The sequence below is a fragment of the Lissotriton helveticus genome, chromosome 6 (assembly GCF_964261635.1).
Source record: "Lissotriton helveticus chromosome 6, aLisHel1.1, whole genome shotgun sequence".
NCBI lineage: Eukaryota > Metazoa > Chordata > Amphibia > Caudata > Salamandridae > Lissotriton > Lissotriton helveticus.
In genome coordinates, this window is record NC_136067.1 from 39,319,370 (window position 1) to 39,336,626 (window position 17,257).

At 44.1% G+C, this 17,257-nt stretch overlaps 1 protein-coding gene and 1 long non-coding RNA gene across 2 annotated transcripts in view; one reads left to right on the top strand and one right to left on the bottom strand.

The window, feature by feature from the left end:
* The window catches only part of KIF6 (kinesin family member 6), a 1,617,941-nt gene extending 1,611,618 nt beyond the window's left edge, over positions 1 to 6,323 (top strand). The window contains exon 22 of the mRNA XM_078647330.1: positions 5,411 to 6,323. Within this exon, the coding sequence (XP_078503456.1) occupies positions 5,411 to 5,424 (14 nt within the window). The 3' untranslated portion in view covers positions 5,425 to 6,323. The remainder of the gene's footprint in view (positions 1 to 5,410) is intronic.
* Positions 1 to 17,257, bottom strand: part of LOC144762170 (uncharacterized) — a 46,243-nt gene that overhangs the window by 18,807 nt on the left and 10,179 nt on the right. The gene's annotated exons all lie outside the window — the stretch shown is intronic.

Below are 17,257 nucleotides of genomic sequence, written 5' to 3' on the forward strand. Positions count from 1 at the left end.
AAGAGAATCGTGTTTAAGGCTCTATGTACGTGTCATTGAATTATTAGAGGCATTGGACCAATGCCCTTGCAGAGCCTTATCACACCTTATAGGCCTGGCAGGTCTCTGAGATCTACGGGAACTGGCCTGCTAGTGATCCCCAAAATCAAAAAGGCCCGCATGGGTGGTAGATCCGTTCGGCTCCTGGCAGCAAGGAGCTGGAACAAACTCCCGCTTGTGCTCCGTCTGGAACCGTCGGAAGTCAGGTTTAGAGGAAAGCTCAAGACATATCTGTTCTTTCAAAAATTTAGGGCGCTTGTAGCCTAGCTGGAGGCATGTAGCTTTTCACTCACTACAGCGCGGGGACACGCCGGTGTGCGTAACCAGGCGCTTTATAAGCTTTCCTATTATTATTATTATTATTATCACAAACACAACACGGTATGTGATGGACCCAGCCCAGCAGTATGCAGAGCTGGCATCACAAATACAACACGGTGTGTGATCAACCCAGTCCAGCAGCATGGAAGACTGGAATCACAAACACAACACGGTGTGTGATGGATCCAGTCCATCAGCATGGAGGGCAGGCATCACAAACACAACACAGTATGTGGTGGATCCAGTCCAGCAGCATGGAAGACAGCCATCACAAACACAACACGGTGTGATGAACCCAATCCAGCAGCATGGAGGGTTGGCATCACAAACACAACATGGTGTGTGATGGACCCAGTCCAGCGCATGGAAGGATGGCATCACAAACACAACATGGTGTGTAATGGTTCCAGTCCAGCAGCATGGAAGGCTGGCATCACAAACACAACATGGTGTGTGATGGATCCAGTCCAGCAGCATGGAAGGCTGGCATCACAAACACAACATGGTGTGTGATGGATCCAGTCCAGCAGCATGGAAGACAGCCATTACAAACACAACATGGTGTGTGATGAACCCAGACTAGCAGCATGGAAAGCAGGCCTCACAAACACAACACAGTGTGTGTTGGACCTAGTCCAGCATCATGGAAGGCTGGCATCACAAACACAACATGGTGTGTAATGAACCCAGCCCAGAAGTGTGGAGGGCTGGCATCACAAACACAACACCGTGTGTGATGGACGCAGTCCAGCAGCATGGTGGACGGGTGTGTGATGGACAGTGCCTGGTTTAAGGGCTTGTGTGCATGGCACGGGACAGCATTAATAACTTGCTTACTGTTGAACACAACTGAATGGCATCTGCCACAAACCTGCTGGGCTACGTTTTGACCTAGTACTCTGTGATGGGGCTGCCATTGGGTGTCTCCTTGTTATAGTGGGTGAAGTGATCCAGCAGTGGGGGGAATTCAATATTAATTCAGATTTTTACAATGTGAAGTGGCATCTCGATCGCTGAGCTGCGGTCACGTGTCTTACGCACATCTACTGTGCAGGTGGCACAGGCATCTGGGGCATGATTTTTTAGGTCTCTGCCAGTGCTAGTTATTGGTAAGAAACAAAACTCTTTTTTACACATTATGCACCTTAGTGACAAGGTGTAGGCCGTTGCATAATTCTCTGTGAATTTTCTAGATTTATGCACCATTTTAAGCAGTGCTTAATTTGTAAAAAAAAAATGCTCGCACCGCCCGTTGACCCTACCAGCGCTGCCAATGACAGTACCACACATCTACTAACCATGACACCATTAAAAGTGTGACAAGTCCAGGCCGCCAAAGCTATAAAAGCGGCCTGGGTGGTAGGTGTTGGTCATTTCTTATTGCGTATCGTATAAATAAACAGCTGTTTTGCTTATCTCTAAATTCGACTGACAGCTCCACCATGTGGCAGACTGATTAGTGCCATTGCATAGTTGACGACTAAGTGCCAGAGCTGAGCACCAGGAACCCCCGGCTCTAATTAAGCACTGATTTTAAGTAACCATTAGCCCGTTACTTCTGCTGTTACAGATTTATATACATTAATCCCTTTTCCTTGAGGTAGCTTTTACGTCTCTGCTGGTGGTGAATGTTGTTGTGGTGACGTTTGTGTCCATGCCAGGGCTGGCATGGGGTTGCATTTTAAGATTGAGAGCATTTTACCACTGGTGCCCTGAGGCTTTACCCTACTATGGAACCATCAGAAGTACACACCCCGTTATCACTTTGAGCCTCAGGGTTGCGACTGGGCAGCCCAATGCTTACTCATGGATGTGGCGCACCTCTTCCACATCTATATGCCACCCACATACAAGACGCACAAATACTACCACCACACATGACTTTACTTGTCCCAAGCATACCTGTCCCACATACCAGCCCAAAAGCACACAAAAGACGTACATCCCGCACTAACACACACATGCGTGCTCAGGCCAGCCACTCCAGACATATCCCAAAGCCTCAGAAAAACTGATTCCATTATGTCACATGTCTAGACTCATGCGTCTACACCCTTACCCCTCACACCATCCATTAAGTATTCGCCAGTATCCTGCTTCACCTCCCCTTTCTCCCCTGCTCACATACCACTTCCACCTTAACCCCACACACACTCCTGCCCTCACACCACACACATCCATAACTCCAGCCACTCCCAACTAATGAAAGCACACACACACACACACACAGGGTTCACATTATGCTTCATCACCAGTACGCCCCTCGGCCACAGTTACTTATAACCCCTACTCCTCTATCAGATTTTCCTCCTGTTATGTATTTTCCACTTTCATTCAATTTATGAACTCTCTCTATAGCACTCATCAGACCCTTTTTTATCATCCATTGTCCTAGGATTCTTTTCTGAAAGAACAGTGAAGGTAATTCTATGAATTTTGTTCAAAATTATCCCTAGGGCACATCCATATAAATGTAAATGTAAATGTAAATGTAAATACAGTCTGGTAATCCCATCAAGCTTGTATGTTACTTCCAGGACAGGCTTGTAACCACTTGGCAGGTATCGTGAAGATCCTGGCATGACACTGTCATGGGTGTTGGGTTGTTTTTTAGAATATTTACTGGCCCTGCCCAGTCTGGGTCCATCAGGCCTGCCTCTGGATCCTCAGTCCGCCTGCCTCTGGATCCTCAGTCCACCTGCCTCTCACTGCTATTCTGCTGTCCAAGGTCACTGTTTTACTGTTATTCTTAGTCTTCAGTTGCTAAAACTGTTTGCTACTTGGAGCATTGCAAAGATTACCTCAGGTTCTGCTTTGGCATTCACTGGCTTCAGATTAGACCTTGTTTATATATGAGTGATGGGTGGAGCTTCTTTAGATAGTGGCTTGTGTACCTTAAAAATGAAAAGTGGTGTTTGGGGGAGGTAGTCATGACCGCCAAGGAATATCGAGGAGATGAGGAGATGAGGTTCTTCACGCCTATAAGTGCGGGGCCAAAAGCATGACATTCAGGGCGCTCTGGAGGCCCCAGACTGTAAGGAACAAGCAGGAGACATCTGGCAGTCCTTCTGGATGCCCAAGGATGAATCGCAGAGAAAGACCCAGAAAATCTCACATAGGCTCCAAAGATTGGCCGTGTGCAGCAGATTGGTCACATGTTGAGCTACGCATATTGGTGCAATTGGGTCGAAGGTCCTACTCTTCGGATGAGTGCAGGAAGCGGCAACACTCTGTCATGGTCACCGCATGCAGTGGCTGGTAAAAGTGCATTGATGGTCTGAAGGTGTGGGGATGGCAGACTGCTTTGTAGTCTTAGTGGACTTCCATACAGGGCTTGAGGGCAGCGATGGTAACGCTATTGGGTGGCTGGGGGCTCAGCATGGATGTTCTTACGTGATCAGAGGTGACTGGGATCTTGTGGAATCATCTAGCCTTAGTGGCCATTTTGGATGTCTTCAACCACAACCAAATCCCAATTACCTTCTGAGGGAAGACCGGAGGACCATGCGCTTCCTGTTCACTGAAGATGCGCCATCTGAAGTCCCAAGGCAAAGGCCAAGGTAACGCCTTCACCCCAGCAGGACCTACGGAGGATCAACCCGAGTACTCTCGCGGGTGATTAGCAGCCCTCTATTAATCCAGTTAGATTGATTGAAGCGAGAAAAGGTTAGTGAACAGAAATGAAGACAACGGCGAACATACTAACTAAAGGAGATACAAATCACATGCCACGTAATAATTTTTATAAAGAAATCTTTTTATTGATTTGATTTTGAAGCCTGTGCTAGAAACAGAAAACAGGTTGGCCAAAGTTAACATTGTTTTTCTGTGAATATATAGACATTTAAATGCAGTGGTATAAAAATCTATTAGACAGCCGTATATAGATGGGAAACATCACGAAAATGGCCATCGGTGATCAGGCGCACTAATCTACGCAAAACTGGTCTACACCAATGTTGTAGTATTTGGACTTCTGAAGACACAAATTGCCTAATTGCGTCATGTGTAAAATGTGGAAGGATTTCTTGAACTCAGTCTAAGACAGCGTGACATATATTTCAGTAGAGCTAAGAGCCTTACACTGACTTACCAGCTAACAAGCAGATCACTTCTGAAGTAGGATGCCTAGGCTTTTCTAATATTTAGGGCACATCCGGTCTGTCTGAAGGGAAATATTGCTTCAAATGTGTGCTCTTTGATTGGGCCATCTTTGTCCACTACATATTCCAAAAAACAGTCTTAACTGAATGGGTGGCCATAGATTGGCTGTTATCAGTCCAAACCTCTGGAATACATTCTATCTAAAAGTCCAGGAAAAGATTTCATTTTTGACTTTTAGGGAAAGCCTTAAAAACACCCTGTTTAACCATTAATTTACTAAGGGCCCGATGTAGGTAATCCCAGATTACCGATTCTTAAATACCAAATCATACCGATTCGGTATTTAAGAACAAGCAAATGGGATGTAGGTAATTTTACAGAAAAAATTACCGAATCGGTAAGTTTCGGTAATTACCGAATCGGTAAATACCGATTCGGTAATTGGCATTCAGGAATGAAAGCCAATTCGGTAAAAGGGGGAAACATTGAAGGGTGGCAGGGTGTAACTTTGATACCCTGTTGCACCCCTCAATTGTGTATGTAGTTCTTCGTGCCAAGCACCAGTTTAGTTTGTAGCTCCTAATGAATAACTGCAATAATAAAAAGTGAAAAGGCCACAAAGAGCCAGAGTAAGCACCGCAATACGTATGCATAAATAATGTTTCACATTTTCTTATTACTATCTCAGTGTCGATCGTACAAGTCCACTGCCTAATTACATTACGTGTAACATCTCCTTAGGATTGTTTCTAAACTGGAATGTTAACGGGCGAAACCATTGTAAGTGGTCCAACGAAGAACGATTCACATCAACAACACTGCATCTTGTTTTATATTTCTCAACAACCATGTTTAGGCAAATGTGCTACTGTGTTCAGCAGTTTAACCTATATTAATATTGATTCTGGATTAGAAGATTGATAATGGTGTTGTAATCTTCTTTCAGGATTGGGCAGTTAGTGACCTGAACAGCAACACGTGGTCTTACAAAGACAAGAGTGAATGAAGAAATCCCAGATATTTCAACAGCCTGCTTCTTGTTCCACGGACTGCTCCTCAGCGGGCTCTAGAATAATAAGAAAGACAGAATAGGATCTGCCTTCTAGAGAACATTACAGTTTTGTTCAAAGAATAACTACAAAAAATGAATGCCGTCCTGGAAAAAGGTGTTCCACACCTTTTTCATTGAAATTCCTCCATGAAATGAGATTTAAAGAAATGTATTGACATTTTCCTTTTTCTGCAAATCAAGGTCCTTTTTTAATTCAAATAAGTCTGAGGATGTATTGTTTTGTAGTCATTGTTTGTAAATACGTTGTAAGGAAAGCTTTACACCAGCTCCATTTTCTGGATATTCAATTTGTATTGCTTAAGGCTCATTGGAAGTCTCAGATAGAATGCCATGGTGTATTCTAGCTGTAGACTAATGTAATCACTGGACATTACATTCTGATGAAAAGGATGCAGATAGGTACAGTATGCATTGCTGTTGAATAAAAGGCTTCGGCGAAAGCATTGATCTGCGAGAGACACGGCAAGGACACAATCAGACATAAATGTTGGTCTCAAGTCTTCTCGTCAATGCCAAACACTTGACGTGGATAGAGAGCAGGGACCCTGGAGAAAATAGATGAGACACCAGAGACTTGCCTTCTTCTCAGAGAAATTCTGCTTTGAGGATCAAGACTGGCATTCATCCCTTGAAGATATGTTGGGCATATCACATGTGGAATACCGCTTTCTCAGGTACCGCGGAAACAATGCATTATGCAGCAGTCTACCACATTGAACATAACAGATGTGAATCCCAAAACCAGTGTGTAAATAAATATTATGATTTCAGAAACGTTTTAGATAGTTAAAAGCGTATAACATGTTTATTTATTCATAAAAGTTTGTGAAAAATTTTTTTGTACATGATGCAAATAAACTTTTTACATTTTTAAACTTACTATGTCTTGTTACTTTATAAGCATTTATTCAAAGTATATTTCACCCATTTTGTCCATGGCAGTTCTTTACAGCTTGAAAAGAAAGTATAGAAACATGGAAAGCTATTAATTTGGAAGGTTAGCCAAGATTCTAAATTTATTGAACTGTCAGTTGTCTTTATCAGCCATATTTTCCTTCCCCTCAATGTCATAAAATGTAACTGAAAGACACACATGCAAAATATCTGCTCTTACATTTCTATAGTCAGTACATCCTAATGAGACTAATACCTAAATCACTCTGCCTCTCTAAGTCATTTGCTTTATTTTGTTGTGGGGGCGATTTTGTGTGAATCACATGTCTCTTCGGGCCATATGTATCAAGCAAATTCGTATTCGCAAAGGCCGAAATTAGCAGAATTTCGCCTTTCGAATGCGAATTTGCTAAATGGTATGTATTAAGCAAAATGTGGTGCAAAATAAGGAATCGCAAAATTTGCGACCCCTTATTTTGTAATTGCATTTAAGGAATCGCACATTTTGCGATTCCTTAAATGCAATGTATGAAGCATAAAAAAATTGCTAAATGTCCTTAAGGAATCGCAAATTACCACCAACTTCTAGTTGGTGGTAAATTGCGAATTCCTTGAAAAATGCACATTTTTGCATTTTTCAAAGTGCCATGTGACGCCATACATGCCCTTGGGGCATGTATGTGCGCCACATGTGCACCCATGCATATTTCAGGGGTGCAACAGGGTGTCCTTTGGACACCCCTGCACCCTTGAAATTATTCTCAATTTGCGATTAGCAAATTGCGAATCTCAAATTGAGAATAATTTCCCATTCATTCTTATGGGCCTCCTGGCCCATAGAAATGAATGGGAAAGTATTCCTTAATTGCGATTCACAATTTGCTAATCTCAAATAAGGAATTTTAAGAAATCGCATTTGTACATACATACCCATTTGCGATTCTCAAATAGCGATTTCTTAAAAATCACTATTTGAGAATCGCAAATGGGTATCTTGATACATATGGCCCTTAGACCTTTACCCATTCCAGACACCATCATTCTTTGGGCCTGGGTAAATTCAGAAGAGTTAAGCAAAATGTAATTTGTCTGTGTCTAGAAACTTGAAATAACCCTTATTCCGTGCAAATATTGGGATGCTTTCAGAACACAAAGGACTCAATTCACATAAAATAGCTATTTGAAAGGTTGGTGATTTACTATCGTTGTCTTGCACCTACACTTTAACTACATTTCTGACTTCAAATGAATTCACATTGAATGCCAAACATACACTTGGGGTTCAGAACACATCCCCATTTACCCACTGAGAAGTATGCTGGTGTACATTTCTTTCCGTGAAAATTTGATTCTAATAATCTCATTTGAAGTTAGTTATTTTTATGTTTGACCTGAAAAGGTTCTTTATTTTCTCATTTCAGTGGTGGGAACAAAACGTTAAAAAAAGAAATAATTAATTCCCCTTGAGTTCTATTACAAATTCGAAACCTCTGATGGAAGCAGTGGTAACCCGGATATATATTTTATTTATTTATTTACGGAGTATTATATAGCGCGAAATTGACCCGAATCAGGTATCAGAGCTCTTTACATAGCACCAGTTGCCTTACATGAGGACACATTCATTTAAAAAAAATTGTTTTTGTTCGGCACGGGGAGATTAAGTGATTTGCCCAGATTAACAGGATGTCCAGCGTCATTGCCGAGACTTGGACCTAGTTTCCGAGATTCGAGGTCGACCGCCCTAGCCGTTAGGCCAACTCCTCTCCCGAATATATATAAATAAAGAATATATATAAATATATATATATATTAATGTAAATACCATATACTGGGTTGAGGTTCTTACCTGGTATATTCCTACTATTGCAAGTTTTTCAAATGTAATTGAGGAATAATATGTAGAATCTGTTTTTTTACACACCACATTCTTCATCGTTTAACTTTTTTCCAGACCTTTTCCTTGAAAAATTTGGTAGGGCGAAAACAGCGAGTGTGCTAGAGTATCGCACAGCTCAGTAATTAGATGCCGACACAGGGATCAGAATCTAGCCCTATGTTTTTAATGAGGACCACTATGATTTTAGCTAATCTCCAGATTTCATTAACCCCTTCCACGCTCATGACGAGCTGGGCTCGTCATGCAGTAGCCTCCTCGCACGCTCATGACGAGCCCAGCTCGTCATAAACCAATGAGGATCACGAAATCCCAGCACAGCAGGGGAATTCCCATAGCATCCAAGAGGTTAAATCCAATAGTTGATTATGTCGGCTGATTTTCATCATGGTATTGGCATAGAGTCCCTAGTGGTGACCGCTCTAGATGATCTGAGATTGCATTTATATGGTGGTGGTGTTGTGGCATTAGTGCTCATCGGTCAGCCGAGCATCACATTCGAACCTCCCATCTCACTGGGGGTGGTGTTTATGACACTGCTCTGGACTCGGTAAAGAAAAAAGAGCAGTGGGTCGTTTGCTTGAATTAATCTCAACCACTGATAATTACCCTGGGTCACCATATAGTCTATTGTCACTGAAAATCTAGAAGGGACCCAACATCGACGTTTGGGCCGGACTGTTCCTAGTGGAGCAGAATCAAGCCCGGTTTGTATATGAGTGTTCTCGGTCTAGAGTGGAGCAGTGACCAAGCACTGCATGTTCACCAGTAGCTGAGATTGATTCATGCATTATTTCCATCAACTTGTAAAAAATGTGCACCTATTTCCTCATATCAGCCCACTGAAAAATGTCTAAGAAGTGATGTGAAATGAAACGTTGAGATGATAAGCGTAATAAACCAGTGGTTGAGGCAGACAGCTGATGGGGGATCAGGTACAGTACAATGGAACTTTTCTAAATGTTCTATATTAATCATAGTGTAGGTTGCTGCTTTTATAGCCATAACTTTGTGCACACGTGTCAAATTAGAAGCCAAACAACTGCATTCAAATATTTCCATGGCATTCTTTTTTTGAAAACCTAAAATATCCAACTTAATTGTAAAATCGATTTTAACTAACTTTGGCCATGTTAAAGCATAGACATATCAGTCAAATATCTTTATTAGCTACTTTTAAAAAATAGATAAAATATAGATTGCAATTAAGCACAATAACAACCCATACAAGCAAAAATGTTACAGCTGTACGTAATACATAGGATACAATGCATATTTCCTTAATTCTACTACCTGCCAAATAAAAAAGGCCATAGAATAGCATATCAAAGGGCAATACAGCTGTTGTAAAAACAACAGAGCAGGTCTACGCTGACTAAAGTTAAAATCTTTAAAAAGTGGTAGTAAAAACTTCTTTCTAGGTGTCTGATAAAAATAACAAAAGAACATGATATTTAAGGTTGACTGAACCGACTTGCCATCGAATGGACAGGGGCTCAAATCCGATAAAGTACATTTATTAGCTAGAAATCCCACCAAAAGGGGTAAAAGATTAAAATGAAATCTGGTAAGAACAAAACGCTGGTGTCTATTATGGATAGTAGAGAAGTAATATTGAAGGCCCTTGTGGATAAAGCAAACACAAGGAGAGGATGGACGGAGCACTGAAACGTTTCAGAAACTCACCCCCAGTCACAGATCTGGGTTGAATCCATCATCATTCTTTAGCTCACTTCACCACCCCAGTTCAGACACTACCATATGCAGATCAGTCTTGACCCTGTACCTCATGGGAACAGTCCAGCCCGAACTGCCAAGCCATGCCTTCCCTGGACCGGAAACAAGCATCCTAGGACTGGTTTCTGGGTAACACCCTTCATCAGCCAGGTTAGCTTGAATCCAGTGGCAAAGTGAGCAAGGGACCGGAAACAAGCATCCTAGGACTGGTTTCTGGGTAACACCCTTCATCAGCCAGGTTAGCTTGAATCCAGTGGCAAAGTGAGCAAGGGACCCACCTCTGGGCATACCCTGCCAACCTAGGGCGAATAAAGCAAACACAAGGAGATGCTGGACGGAGCACTGAAACTTTTTATACACTCACCCACTGTCACAGATCTGGGTTGAATCCATCATCGTTCTTTAGCCCACTTCGCCACCTCAGTTCAGACCCAGCTATATGCAAATCAGTCTTGACCCTGTGCCTCATGGGATCAGTCCAGCCCGAACTGCCATGCCAGGTCTTCCCTGGACCGGAAACAAGCATCTTGGGACCGGTTTCTGGGTAACACCCCTCATCAGCCAGGCTAGCCATGTTGTATGTGTTCACCAATGATTTGTGATAATCCACAGACATTTTCTTTGATGCCTTATCGAGAAAGAGTTGTTTTAATTGAACCTTTTCGAAAAAGAGGCAGGAATCTTGATCCGGGTGCGCTATCCCCTCACAAACTGACTTCATGTAAGCAAAACGTGGTATATCAAGGGCAGCGTGCAGTCAGAAACAGTCTTATAACAAGTTTATTAAGGGTGGTTTCTTCCCTCACCCAGATAGAATGCCATAGTAAAAGGGGAGATCATTGAATTCTGTCCTCATTATACGAGGTACCCAGTTCAGCATGGCAACCAGCGTTGGCACAGCTTCGAGGGACAGGCAAAACATTTTTCCCAAAAACTATTTTCTACTTGTTGAATCCTGCAAGCATCTATTATATCCCAGAATCCTGTCATAAGTATCAATTTCCACACTTTCAATGAAATATGCTGCTAGTAACTTTTTCTGGCTTAGAGCTCATTTATTTGCAAAATCAATGCAAACTAATTTTTTTGTTTGAATATTTTTATTGCATTTCTTATTAGGGTTGCATAACATATCAAGGAATTACAAAGTAGATACATCTAAAAAAAAATTGCGATCATACAAAGGTATATGTTGGCAACAACAGTTTGCTGTGATGTTATTACTTGCTGTACATCATTTACTGATCAGGTGTGTGGCCTAAGGCACATGTACCTAAAAAAAAAGAAAACCATTAGCCATGGAATGGTGTGGCCACATAAAGGTAATATAAAGAACATCATGTAAGGGAAATCTATGCCACTGCATCAAAGGTGCCGGTAGGCTTAAAGCGCATATGAAACAAGAAAAGTGCAGAGCATACATGGCATCGCGATTTATCTAGTCATGTACATCAATAGCCGGTGGTTCTGCTGCAAAGGCTCACTCTGTCGTGTTCCAGGGGAAAACGCAGTTATCCACTAGGCCATAGCATCAATACAACTGGTCCCATTCATACAGTCATTGGGACAGGCCCAAAAGAGTGTGCATGCTATTCAATATTCAGAACATTATACACGTTTTTCAGAACTGTTAACAAGAACATGATAAACAATAACGTCATGAAAGTGGAAAATCAAAAGCAAAGAAACAAAGGAGAGGCTGGTTGTTTATGCTGTGCTATCGCTGATGTGGGATATCCGATGTGTGATGTGACTGTCCCGGTAAACAGGGGGGGGGGCACACAGGCGGCGCGATCCAAGGGGGATTTAGGGGAGGGGGGGCGAGGCAGCGGGGAGCCAGCGGGGGGGGGCGCAAAGAAGCAACAACTGCCTCCGCTCTAGTGCGGCGGGAGCCATATTTGTCTGGTTGGGTTGTGTGGGCACGTCTAGTTAGCACCGACAGAGCCGCCACCCATACTGGGGTCCGGATGGTAGACTACAGTGCTGAACTACATCCGGCGCTGACGTCATGGCCGAGAGTTAAGTCAGGAGGGGGGGGGGGGGTGCCTAAGTGATTCCACGCTGGAGGCATACCTGGTGAAAAGCAGCTAGGGTGTCATCCCAGGTCTGAGCTATGGGATATGCTCGGAGTCCCGCCGTCTCCTCCCTGTGCAAGGCTATGCTTTCTGCTCTCGCCCAATTATCAAAGGAGCTGCGCCAATGTGCCGCATGGGGGGGGTTCACTGTTTTTCTAACGTTTAGTGATGAGCCTTTTTGCCGTTATTAAGCCAAGGTCACAACATCTGGTGGGGACGCTTGTCAACTTTGTCCGTTTATAGAGACCTAGTATGCATGTTTCCCCTGTGTTTTGCAGTTCCCCACCGACTCCCGTGGCTAAGGAGGTCGACACCGCTCGCCAGTAAGCATGTAGTGAAGGGCAGGACCAGAGCATGTGTAATAAGCCTGCATCTACTAGCCCACATTTCGAGCATGCAGACGTGGTAAGTCTGAAATAGCGATTGATCTTGTCCGGGGATAAGTAAGCGCGGTGTATGATGTAGAATTAGATAATTTTAAAGCAGGAATTGCGTGGAATATTAGTGGCGCCAGCCAACACCACCGCCCACTCCTTGTCAGTCCATTCCCGACCCCTGTCGTCCGCCCACCTGTCCCACAAACGCTGGGAAGAAAATTGTGTGTGTATGTGGAGGGCCTGCGCCAGCCAATGCACCACCTGGGACCCGTTCCCCATCACATGCAAGTATTGTATCAGCAAATGGGTGGGTGGTTCATCAGAAAGGTCGCCCCATGTCTGTACCAGTGTGCGCATGAGTGTTGCGTGCGTTAGAAACTGGCCTGCCGTGAGGTCTGTGTCAGCAACCAACATCTCCAACAGGACCAATGCCCCCTCGGCAAACAGGTCCCCAACAGTGTCCAACCCGGCCTGCACCCAGCTATTCAGCAGCGTCTCTGTGAGCACCCCATCGTCCCTGGGCGTCCCCAATAGTGGCAGGTTCGGAGCATAGTAAGTAAGTTTCAAACTCCTCGCATAGCACCTACGCGCAACCGAAAATGAAAGCAAACTAATGATTGATTTTTCAAATCGAACTAGCCTACTTCATAACATAGATTTCCACTTAAATTTGTCGTCAATTAGGATACCTAAATATGAAAAAGAGGCAACCTCAGAAACCTTAGTATTGTTAATAAAATGTGACGGTCTTTAAGTCAGTTTAGCCCCACATATCATAGTAAACGTGTTGCTTTCTTTAACCCTTAAATCTAAATCATGCATAAAATCTTTAAAATCGTCAGTTAACCCTTGGGGCCTCACCCTGTTCTGGCCACTAGGACCGCATCATTTGCATATAGTAGAACGGAGAGTATGGGTCCCAAGTTAGGGGATGTCCTTTGCTCTCAACTTAGAAACTTGTTCAACTCTGTTAACCCCTTTGCCACGGCCGCGATTTTGCGGCAGTGCAGCACGTCCGCAAAATGGGCGGAGCCGCGTCGGCCTTTGGCCGACGGCAGCACGCAAGGGGTTAATATATAACGTTAATAAAAAAGGGTGCATCTATCTTGGATCAGGAAATATAACCCAATGGTGCCTGTGTCATTTTGTAGATGCACATGGGTAATAAAGCATGTGCGTGCCTACGAAGGGCACGGATGCCACCTCGCTCTTTTGTTTCACCATGCTGCATCGCATCTTGCCAGTGCGGCATAGTATGGTTAAAAGGCATAGGCAAAGCCAAAAGTTCCCAAATGCGACACCCATCGGCTGTGTCAACGTGTCAATTCTTGTTTCTATGAATGACTTTACTCCTGGAAATTCAGGTGTCATTAAAAACTAGGTTTGAAGTAAGACATGACTATCCATAGAAAAAGCTTTATGAATCAGACATACACATTCAACATTAGTTTATGATATTTTCATCTTCACATTATGTCTGGTGAGGTCTTAGGCAGCCTCTTTAGTCGGTGTCTGGTGAGGTCTAAGGGTGAGTCTCTAGCCAGTGTTGGTTGAGGTCTAAGGCTGTCTCTTTACCCAGTATCTAGTTAGTTCTAAGGTAGTATCTCTATCCACTTTACATTTGGTTTTAGCTTGTTTGAGGCAGGTAGGTCCATAGCTGCGGATAGGTCATCGCTGCCTTCAGTTCACGTTGCTGATATATTCTATTCTTGTGATACATCCAGTGCTTAAATTGAGCTGTCGATTGCAGGTGGAGCCCACCAGCACTTATTTTTCCTTAACTGACTTTGACCCGAGCAAGAGAGAGAGAAACACAAAAGGAGTAAAGAAGGGGGGAGAAAAAGACAGAAAACAGTGAAGTAAAAGATCCTGAAAGAGTGAGATGAAGGGTCAGGGAGGGTCTGGTGGTGGATGAAGAAGCGTGAGGTGGAATCAAGACTATACAGCATTGGTATTCTGCTGACGAGGACCTTGAGCCCTGGTACTTATTCTTTTAGATATTAAGCGCTGGATTTTACGGGTGTTGCCTGTTCTGGTACAAGTGAACACTTTATTAGGTGAGGGCCAGTCAGACCAAATATGACTCTTTACTACCCGAGTCATTACATTGTGTGCCTTTACAACGCAGTTGTTACAACAACCGCCTTGTTACAACGCAGTACCATTACAATGCAAGTCCTTACAACGACTAGCTCTAGATAGCGCGCTGGACTTAGGAATAGTATTATTTACTATTCCAACTCCAGTGTGTGCAACAGTAGGGAAGGTGTTTGGAATAGTAAATCATACTATTCCTTAGTCTAGAGCGCCATCTAGAGCAAGTTGTTGTAACGACTTGCGTTGTAATGGCACAGTGTTGTAACAATGCGGTCGTTGTAGCCACCGCTTTGTGAAGGTATCACGGTGTAATGTACGTGTTGTAAAGGTTGTTTCTCGTTAGACCGCACCTTCATCCAATATGTCTCTGGCACTCTCTGCAGTCTCTTCTTTATTTATATTTAAGCTGTGCTGGCGGTTCGGATATTTGTATGTTTTGGGGAGATGGTAAATTTCTTGATTTGCCTTTGAAGTCCAATGGGGGCTTGGGAGGGGGGGCAGACGACAAGGGAGCCTTGTACCCTTGGTTTTCGATTGAGTGGAGCAGATGAAAAGGGCCTGGCCAGTAATTGATCAGTTTAGGTCTGGGGCAGAGTTTCATACAGTTAAGTGACTGGTAGTTAGGCAGGGATCCCTGTTTTGGGTACGGCACACCAGCCACCTAGTAGCTAGTCAGCTGAGCTGTTTTATGTGGTGTACGCCCTCCCACTCTTTTAGAAGTGTTTGGGAAAGGTTTTAGAAAGAGAAAGGGTGTGGGGGATTAGAAACTGGAATGGACCGCAGTGGAATCAAACAACCATCTAACCACCACCTCCCTAATTTCCATCCTCATCACCCTCGTCACTACCACCCTCATCACCACCACCACTACCCTCACCACCACTCTCAAAACCACCATTCTAACCACCACCACCCTACCACCACAACCTCACCACGGTAACACCACCATCCTACCACCACCCTCACCAACACCCAACCTCACCACCCTTCCCACCACAATCACCCTTCTCACCACCACCACCTTCACCACCACTACCCTCATCACCACCCTCAAAACCACCATTCTAACCACCACCACCCTACCACCACAACCTCACCACGGTAACAACACCATCCTACCATCACCCTCACCACCCCCAACCTCACCACCCTTCCCACCACAATCACCCTTCTCACCACCACCACCTTCACCACCACTACCCTCACCACCACCCTCAAAACCACCATTCTAACCACCACCACCCTACCACCACAACCTCACCACGGTAACAACACCATCCTACCACCACCCTCACCACCCCCAACCTCCCCAGCCTTCCCACCACAATCACCCTCATCATCACCACCACCTTCACCACCACTACCCTCACCACACCCTAAAAACCACCATTCTAACCACCACCACCCTACCACCACAACCTTACCACGGTAACAACACCATCCTACCACCACCCTCACCACCTCAAAACTTACCAGCCTTCCCACCACAATCACCCTCCTCACCACCACCACCTTCACCACCACTACCCTCACCACCACCCTCAAAACCACCATTCTAACCACCACCACCCTACCACCACAACCTCACCACGGTAACAACGCCATCCTACCACCACCCTTACCACCACCTTCACCACCCCCACCCTCACCAGCCTTCCCACCACCCTCACCATCCTGACTGCCACCGCCCTCACCACCACCGTCGCCACCACCTACCCCACCACCCTTTTACTCAACTTGGCACTTTTTTTAACAACATTACTTGATTGTAGTTTTCATGGAAAGTGGTGGCCAATGTTTGTGTTTGTTTACTCTTAAATATCTTGTTCTCACCTGCATCTATGTATCCAGTAAAGTCATATCAAGGATTAAGAAACATCTATAGCTAGGTATTGACCTGTTGACCCTATCGATCTAAATCCTTATGTGAACATTGAGAAGGAAGTCTAGGGTGGGATGCTGCTGTGAACCCTGGGGCGCGAGCTCGCTGGGCAGATTCACATCTGAATAAACTTCATATTTGATCTGTTTGCACATTTTAATTGCTGTGCCGTCGAAATAAGACATCATACTGTTCATTGCATTACATGGCATGCTTTTAACAAAGCAGCCTACAAACACAGTCAATCCTGCTTTAAAGACTGGTTCTGTGGCCTTTCCTTCCTCTTCTTGTGTTTGTCCCTCCCCTGGAGCATGACCTAATGACTTGTGTCCTTCCTTGCTACTTTTTCAAACCCTCCTTTTTTTTTCTTTTTTGATGAAGCACTCCACAAGAGACAATGTGATATCTAGATGTCTCTCTCTCCCCCGCCCCCCTCTTCATCATGCATGTTGCATGCACCAATAAAATGACACTGGACTACGTCATAGCATTTTTTTTCTGGTTTTCTCATTAGCCAGCAACTCTAAAAACTATTGGCAACACCAGCACGTATCAAAAGCGAGACCTATTGGCTTTACCAATGCTTCTTTCTTATGAGCAGTGCATAGAACAAGTGGTTGTTTGAAATATGCTTTGTTTGCCAAGATCATTAGGTACCCTGAGTTGGATTGGCACTAAATTACAAAAAACAGGAACTGAGTCAAAATATTAATGACAGACTTTCATTATTAATGTGCCCATCCGGGGTGGCACTCTTTATTT